The 9,374-nt window shown below is 39.9% G+C and overlaps 1 protein-coding gene across 3 annotated transcripts in view; it reads left to right on the top strand.

Moving 5' to 3' along the window:
- The first annotated feature begins 167 nt into the window (after positions 1-167).
- The window catches only part of LOC111861980 (beta-TrCP), a 90,581-nt gene continuing 81,374 nt past the window's right edge, over positions 168-9,374 (top strand). For all 3 annotated transcript variants that reach the window (XM_023846981.2, XM_023846982.2, XM_023846980.2), the window contains exon 1: positions 168-304. In XM_023846981.2, the coding sequence (XP_023702749.1) occupies positions 251-304 (54 nt within the window). In that variant the 5' untranslated portion in view covers positions 168-250. The remainder of the gene's footprint in view (positions 305-9,374) is intronic.

The raw sequence follows: 9,374 nt of genomic DNA, 5'->3' as shown, positions 1-9,374 counted from the left end.
CATATCTGTGCAAATACAATTATTTATTTCAAGAATTAATCCATGGCTGATAGTGAATAAAGGATAAATACAGAAAAATTCTTACATGTAGAACTGCTATTATTTTGGCCACTCTTGCTTCCGCTACCATAGCGCTACCTACACTAGTAAATGACGTCACAACAAAACTTTTATTGACTTCCTGTGTATGGGAGTGTTAATGAGTATCTTCTCTTTAGGATATATTTTAGTAAGCGTGTGTGCATAAACGATGCTTAGTATGGAAACGGATAAAATTATTGAAGACACTAATACTAATTCACAGGTAAGAACGTTATGTAATGCTTCTTTTATTTCATGAAAGAGTGCATGAATATTTGAAGCCTTGGAACAATCGCCATCTTGCAAATTTTAACTGTGGGACGTAGCCTTTAATTTTGTGAATGTAATAGATATGAATAAGAATATGCCGAAGAAGAAACTTATGTGTTTTCAACCATGCCACTGAATCATTTACCAGAAACTTAACATTCTTATAACAGTACTGGTATTCGTTGCGAAAAGGGCACTATTACTACCAAATGTCAAGATATCTAACCTTTGTATACTAATTTTACAGTGTATCTTTTGTATGTGTGTGTGTGTGTGCAGCTTTGATTAGCAACAGAGAAATGTACCTCAAAAATACACAGTGTTTTAATGATACCGTAGTTAAGTGTTGGTATTTTTCTGTTGTTCATTTTACATTCCTGACCAATTTTTGCGGGATTTTAAACCAAATTTTGAAACAGGATGAGTTGTATTTGTATTTATTGTAAGTTCAAGAGATCCAAAGATGGATATAGAACATGTCATTGTATAGTGTCGAATGGCAGGATAGGTGAATGATGTGTCGGAAATGAAGCAGTTGTGGAATATTTTAATATTCTAATCCAGTAAGTGCTAGGAGATCGAGGAAAGGCATGAGGATCTCACAGAGTAGCTGGTGTGTGGGCTGAGATTCGAACATGGGGACCCCTAACTAGGGAGTAGGAATGCTTTGTACGCAACTTCATTGTTTAAAGGTGTGGCTGTATGAACAGAGAGTTTATTACGTTATTTGCCAATGTTGTAGACATGGTTGTGGACCTGCAGTAGTATGTTGGTGTGTTATGGCTGCACCATAGCCCAAGTGGTTAGTTGCTGGTTTCCCACCGCGGTGGCCCGGGTTCGATCCTGGGTCTGGTCCATTGAGATTTGTGGTGGACAAAGTGGTGCTGGGGCAGGTTTTCTCTGAGTGCTTCATTTTCCCCTGCCAATCTTTATTCCACCAAATTTTCCATCATAATCACCCGGGGCAGTTACAATAGGCCAATCAGTGGCTACCATGCCAAGTGGACCTAGCTGGACTCCACCCCCCCACTAAGCAAAATGTTGGTGTGTTTGGCCCAAGCAAGTTAGCACAGAGAGTGGTGGCAAATAAATTTTTGACTTTAGTATAAGAATCTTGGATCACTGGATTTTGTTCAGTTTTAGTATATTTTAAGCAGTGTTTTGGAGTCGTGGTGATAGAGCATTTCCTTATGTTATTTGTGTATTTTATCAGAATTTGCTTTAGAGATTCAGTTTAATTGATCAACATTCCGTTAATGTTCAGAATATCAGCCACACCATCATAGCGAACAATAAAATCTTATGTTATTAGATAACCAAGCACAAATCATTTTAAATACATGGGAAGTAGAGGTGTACTCCATTGGACACAAACATAGTCTATATTGGTGTGGAATTGTCGTTGCTTGAAGAGAAAATCATGTATTGAACTTCTATACAAATGTTTATTGTTGTTATAATGGACATGCAGATGGGCTTTTTACAACAACTAAAACACACACCCAGTATTCCAGTCTCTTGTGTCTTTGTTAGTCGTGGCTTAGAAGTGCTTCGGACAATGGAAATTCCTCCAACTCTGTGCTGTCTTTTCAGCATGTGTATTTCTGAGGCTGAATATTATGTTACAACCAACGGTCAGTCAGCCAATGTGTCATGGAATAAAGTCCTCATCTGGAGCTTAGGACCAGATTTTTATTACTGTCAGACATTTGCTGGTTTGTTGATGTGGGGGCGCTCTCTCAGACAAGAGGGCGGGTCTGTCATTTACAATTGCTACTGTTCCTCGCCAGCGCAGTCATTCTCGGATCTGAGTTCCATGGGACTCGTGACCATATCTTACTGTCTCAAATTCGAGACTTCCATTTTTGTCACCTCATATGACTCAGGGCTACTGTCGGAGTATTAAACCCTCCCTCCACACGGGATAACACCATCCTGATTGATTCGTGTCTGTTTCTAGCTGTATCTTCCTCTTGTATAACCTCGGGCCAGATGTCACGGAAAAGAGTTCCATTTCCCAGCAGTGGATGTCCACTGCTGTCGTGTGTTGATGTAGGCTTTACCTAGCAATGGGTTGTTTACCCCAGAATCTGTCTTCCTGGAAATGTGTTTACTGATCTGTTGCTTAGCAGCGGATGTTTCCTAGGCTGTGGTTGACAACTAGTGCATTGGAGGTACGTTCTCGCTAGACAGAGCGCAAACCAATGGACTTTTGAACTGTTGTGGTCCGTGCTGCTGGGCTGACACTTAATTCACTTCTTATTACATTATATTTTCTTTGTATCGAGCCTTTACATTGTAGTGTTGAGCAGAATTTACATATGATCTTGTACTGAAATTTATGTGGCAGGAAGGGATGAGGACCAAGAAAAATGTGTAGAATTTCATATTATTTTGTACAGGAGTTGATTTGAGGGCCACATGACCATTTGGTGACTAAACTGCAAGATTCACCAGAGTGAAATGCCAGACACATATTTTTGTAATTGTACTTGTAAGAAGGTAATTATGACTTGCATCTCGTGGCTTTTGTTTTGTATTACTGTCTTAAGTGAAGATCTGCTTTCTTGACACAGAAGATACATAATCCTATGAAAAGCTTCAACTGCTGTTTTCACTTTCAGAACTTACCAGCACACATAATGCAGCCTTTTTATATGCTATGGAAGCCATGTTAACATTGACATGGCTCAAAATAAATTAATTAACCTTAATTATAAAAGAGAAATCATGAAATTCCAGCATATAAACCTGTAGGATTTAGTGATGGTGGACTCCAGGTTGGAGGTTGATTTATGAGAATTTATATATGATCTTAGCTGGACTTCTGGATGTACCTGGGCTTTGGCTGTGATCAGTTAATTGGTCTAAGATAACACGGCTGTTGAATAGTGAGTTTTGCAGTAATGATGATTGGATTGAGTTCCTGAAGATAAAGGTAGTTACTACTCTAAAGTACAGCCAGATTAGAAATACCAGAATTATCTAGTGATATATAGGTATATCCCAAAAGATCAAGTGATTATTAAGCCCTTTCCAAATTTCTCTTCTTTGTGGTAAATAAATAAACATGCACTTCCAGTGATCTGTGTATAGGGAATATGTAACTTAATTGGAAAGACAGTGGGAGATAACCATTGGATTCACATTTTTGTATAAACTAAGTATATATATATATATATATGAATGTGCAAAAGATTTGCCTTGGCCGTGTGTGGAAGTGTTATAATTAGAAAGTTTACTTCTGCATGATGCAGTAATGCTTATTCCATCAGCACATTCTTGTATGATGATTTTACATCAAAATTAATTGACACCACATTTTCAACACCGGTTCATATTCATGAAATGCTTTTCCTTTCTCTAATTTGAATCTTTGTGTCAGTGGCAGAATATGTATATGTAAGTTACATATAATGAGGTCTGAAATTGAAGATATATCCTTGATATTTGTGTGGGCATACCCCATACTGTTCTGCAGGGATATTATATGGCAGTGAGCCACAAATCCTTCAGTTGGGTGAGGTGGACACACACTCCTAGAATCAACTTAATCACATGCATTCAGAACTCCAGTGTAATTAACAAAACGTTAGGTCAACATATCGCAAACAAAACCCACCCAGATAAAAGTTGATGTCATAAAAACTTCATGGTGTTATGTCCATATTCGTGACACTGCCATCAAATGTTCACATTTATGTATTGAAGTTCGTTTTTGGAAATCAAGAAAATCTGAAACCCTACCGGAAGTGTATGCCAGCATATTCTAATTTCTCACATGGTATCATACATGAATATTCGTTTTACTTTGTGACTCTCACATGACTGATAATTTGTCCATGTGCTAAACTATTTAAGCACTTTGTCTTTTGTTATGAGTTATATTCTGTGCAGGTGTATGGACTTAAACATAATCTGTAGTCTCTAACTACTTTGTTGCACCTTTTATGAATGCATGTCATTGTAGTATTTTTTCTCACATTAGAATGGAAAATCTTATTCCAATTGTATTGTTAGATTTGGATGACACACGAACTGACATATCTGTACCAACTTATATCCTTTCTTGGTGCAGGTTAGAATTACATTGGCTTTCATTGCATGTGCAGACAGATTACTGCAGATTTAATAATATACTGGAATTGCTTAAGGCAAAGATTCTGGTTCTAGGATGCTGTAGATGGAAGAATGAAAATTCCCCAATTTTTCACTTTCCTGATAGACAGTAATAAGTGTGAGTTTCAAGGAAATTTGAATTGAAATCTCATGAATGTAGAATTCATACCACATCACCGTGGAATATCTTTGGCCTTGATCTTTGGTGTGAACTGTCCCCATGGAGCAGAATCTGTCTTGAGAAGCTGTTGCTCTTCTGTTCAAGAAGTTTCCTGCATTTTACAGAATCGAAAAGTTCATTACCATGTTCACAGAAGCCCTTCATATCTTCGCACTCAATTTCTTCTAGGTCAGTTTTAATATTATACTAACATGAACGCCTAGATCTTCCAGGCCGTCTGTTTCCTACAGGTTTTCTGACTAGAACTTGGCATACATTTTCTCTTTTCTCCCATGCGTTCTGCATGCCCCGTCTGTCTCATCCTGTCTGATTTGATTATCCTAATATTTGACAAGGGGTTCAGGTTTGGTCAGCAATTTTCTGAATCCAGCTGTTGCTTCTTCACGCTTACGCACAAGTATTCTGAAACACCCTATTCCATGTTTTTCTTGTAATGTGACGCAGAGTTTTACATCCATAGGAAACAACAGACATTTTAGTTTTGTATATTTTAATTTTTGTGTTTGTAAATAGACTTGAATTCAAAATATTCTGAATTATGTTGGCAATCATTCTCCTAATATAATCAGCTCTTAATTTCGTGTCCTGGAAGGTTTGAATACAGCCATTGGCTTGGGAGGACCACAAAAATGCCTGTGTTGGGAAATGAATGTGGTAGTATGCATTTGCTCCTGTCCCTTGTCGAACATCGATTTTTGCCTCCGACAAATGATAATCCCGTTGTGCTGCTTGTTGTGGTGGTTGGTCGGAATATCTGCAGTGCGTATTCCAGCTAGTTGGAAGTATACAGTTCTCTCTGTATTGATACACAAAAGGGCAGGCAGCGGTTTCCACATAACATAGCTCCCGTAAAACAGGGAGGGAGGGTGTATCCAAACAAAGGCACGGATTTCACATCAGTGAATCCGTGGTAGGTTCACATAACGTCTCTTTACAGTGGTAGCAATTGTAATTCGTATTTCGGAGCTTCGGCTTCGAATCTATGCACGGATAGCGACAATACTGAGTTTTGTTTATAACTTTTGTCAGTTTATGAAGAAAATACAAAATTTAGATCTTAAAATAGAGCATCTGTGGTTCCTCCCACGTCCTTCTTAGTTCATCATTCATTCCAGTTCTGGCCACGATGACCGGAATGAAGTTAACAACGAAATTATAGAAAATAAAAAAAACCGTGAAGATGTTCGAGCGCAAGGCCGCACAGTACAATAAAATACTGATTATCCTACCTAACCTGAGCCGAAGGCCAGTCGGATGACCGAAGATGATAGTTAATACGAATAACATTAAAAACACGGAGCAAATATCTGCACAGCTTGGTTCACAACTGTATTGTGAAACAGCGTGTAAAGAATATTTAGTTGTGGCCTTCAAATCAAGTCGAATAACTAGAGGTCGGATAATTGGGGTTCTGCTGTAATTTTATTTTGGGCGTAAAACATCGTGTTTAGAGTGAAACGCGTCGTGCTCTTTCACTGCATAAGTCAAGGATTGTTCAAAATATGCCCCCCCCCCAAATAAAACGAATTATAAATCAGAACTAAACAGATTGCTTCCTCATACAATGACACAACTTTGTTTCGTACGTAGGCATATTTTGTGTGGAAATCTTCACAGTCCACTATTTTCACAAAAGTTTATTGTTGCCCGAAATAGTCACAAACTGTTCACTATTTTTTCTTACATGTGATGTTGGGATTGATCATTTTCGGAATCGCAGACAGTCTGTCACAGGACGTCTCAGTTGATGAAATCACAAAAGGCACGTTGACCCATAGTCACATTATCGAGACTGGTATTGGTTTCTGAAACGGTGACTGATTTCCATTTCGAAAACTCACAATAACATCTGATGCATCTTAGAAGCCGTAATTTATTGCCTTGCATATGTGTTTGGGGGCCGGTCACGGTAGCAGAGCGGTCTAAGGCGTGCACTGTCTTCGCTCGCTCGGAAGCCGGGATCGTGGGTTCGAATCCCACTGAGGGCATGGATGTTTGTGTGCGTTTTTCTGTGTTTGTGTACAGGTAGAGGCCTTGCGACGAGCTGATCACCCGCCCAAGGAGTCCTACCGCATGTGTAAGATCTAGAAAAACCGAAGTGAACGGAGAAGTTCATGGAGGTAGGCCTAGGCCCACTGGGGCTGTAGTGCCAAGGGGGGGGATATGTGTTTGGGAAGGACTGGAATCGAATTGGACAAATCAGCTTTTGCTCCATACCAGTCATGTTAATTTGCTGAAGAATTAGATGTGATAGGGAAAAGTATGGAAGCTGTGTTGGATGCTAGTAAGGAAGGTCGGTCCAGGAGTAAACTCCAAAAAAACTAAGTATATGTTTGAGTTTTATTCAAAGTCACTTTCTTTTTCAGAACGATTGGCGTTTCTTGCGTTACTCTTACAACAGAGTCATTCTGATTTCTCGGAATCACTACGCAATTACCGCTGTAGTTGTGATTCGATTTCACTCCCTTCAGCCAGCTCATTAAAAATATTCGTAATATTGCCGCTTTCAAAAATTCAGGGTCTGTAGAGTGTCATACCCATAGCAGTAACCCTGATACGTCCCTGTATACATTGTGAAAATTTAACTTGGGCATCGGAACAAATTGTTACTTTCTTAATTTGTTATTGTTATCGTTTCTATTTTCTCGCTTCAATCATGTGGCTGTCAGACATACTTAAAAAACAAAGAAGTCAGTATTTGTGCTTTATTTGCAATACAAATGAAGGCATGGTAAAGATGAAGAAGAGTGTCATTTGAAGAAAACAGTCTTCTGGGATGTGGCGCCGTGTAGATATTGTGTTAACCGACGTTTCGGAGGAACGTATCGTTTCCATCTTCAACGTAGAGGAAAGAAGAAGAAAATCCGCGAGCGAGGAACCAGCGTGAACAGTTTTCGTCTGCCCTGAAGATGGAGGCGATGCGTTCCTCCGAAACGTCGGTTAACAATATCTACATGGCGCCACATCCCAGAAGACTGCTTTCTTCATAGTTACCGCCGTGAAAACCGCAAATCTTATAAGAGTGTCGTCTGTTTTGGGGTAAAATGTACTAGGAAAGAAAAAGAGTATCCCCCACATGATGAAATCGGCGTTTCAGAATCTGTATTGTTAATGGTTTTGCCCGAATTTTGAAACTAATGATATTACGTGGCTCACAATCAGAGATCAACCTGTAGCCGACGAAACAAAATTGTTAGATACTGGAATGCAATGGGTTGGCATTGACCAAACTGATTTCAAGAGTTCGGGTGTCTCTTACGTTATGACTTTAGATTTAAACTTGCTTTTGCAATCCCTCAAGTCATAACTTGACTATGTCCACGATGAGCTCTGTATGCATCCCGTATCTTGTAAGATTGGTGTTAGCGTGGGGCAATGTCGTGGGTAATGAATCGAACAAAGATTGCCCTTTTCATTGAAATTGGAACAGAAATGTTTGAAACCAGTGGCGTTTTAAAATATATAGTGTGTAGTGTGTTAATGTCTGAATGCTACTAGAAGTGTGAGTTTGTTGAACGCCAGAATAATCAAACGTCCACATCACCATATGAATCATAAGTAAGAAGATAATAATTAGTAAGTTACAGCCATGTCTTGATTATTATGGCTCTACAGCTCTTTGTTAGGCCTTGGCCACTTTTTGAGTTTCGTGATCCTATACACGGTAGGACTCTTTGGACGGGGTATGTGCCCGTCGAAAGACCGCTACGTACACACATAATAAACGCCTTGAGTGGGATAAACACCCACGATCCCGGCGTTCGAGGGAGTGAAGACAGTTCATGCCTTAGACCGCGTGACCACTGTGATCGAACAGTCATGTGTGCTTCAGAAATATACAGTGCAGTCGCATTTAAGGCGAGGGGTGCTTTCCTGAAGGCCTCTCACAATTCAGAAGTCGTATAATTGAAGGCAAGTTTTGAAACACATACGTGATTCTTGCCAGTTTCTTTTTGTGGGGGGGGGGTTAGCATTATTTCAAATTTTTGCTCATAAGTGAGACTTTATATCGCACTATTTCAGATTCGCTTAAAATGCGACTGCACTGTATCTGATACTGTAGGCATGCGTTAATTAACACAGTGTTCTTCATAACGATTTAGGCTGGCGGGTAATTGTGGTTCACAGTGATTTAGAATGAAGAGTAGAGATTGTTTTTATTGGTATTGGCGTGGGACCAAGTCCCTTGCACTGCGGCCACTTCTGGCCTATTGTACCAGCCCCAGATGACAGGTGAGGGTGATTGTGGAGCAATTGGTGGAATGAAGATTGGCAGTGGAAATCGAAGTACTCGGAGAAACCCTGCCCCAGTGCCACTTTGTCCACCACAAATCCCACACGACCAGACCCCGGGATCGAACCCGGGCCGCCGCTGTGGGAAGCCAGGCGCTAACCGCTTGAGCTATGGCGCGGCCAAGAGTAAAGATAGGTCATATGCGACGAGTTGGTCATGGTGTCTTAGTTAACTATATGAACCGAAGTTTCATTTGTGATTGCAATCACTGGGTAGCGAAGTTTTCATGGCTCTCCAATAGCGTTATGACTCATTTTATTAGACAGCGCCGGAGACACGATCAGTGTATGCCGGTCGGTTAAGGAGGAGAGGGTGCTTACTTCCACCATTGAGCAGTTCCTCTTTGTATTACCGGCTCATTGTTTGAATTATATCGTGTAGAAAGCTTTTGTATGTTAATAGTCATTTTTTGTTTGATGTGAGTTGACC

Source organism: Cryptotermes secundus, unplaced genomic scaffold (assembly GCF_002891405.2).
Source record: "Cryptotermes secundus unplaced genomic scaffold, Csec_1.0 scaffold181, whole genome shotgun sequence".
Taxonomy (NCBI): domain Eukaryota; kingdom Metazoa; phylum Arthropoda; class Insecta; order Blattodea; family Kalotermitidae; genus Cryptotermes; species Cryptotermes secundus.
Note: the sequence above shows the minus strand (reverse complement) of the source record. Positions and strands in the feature narration are given on the sequence as shown.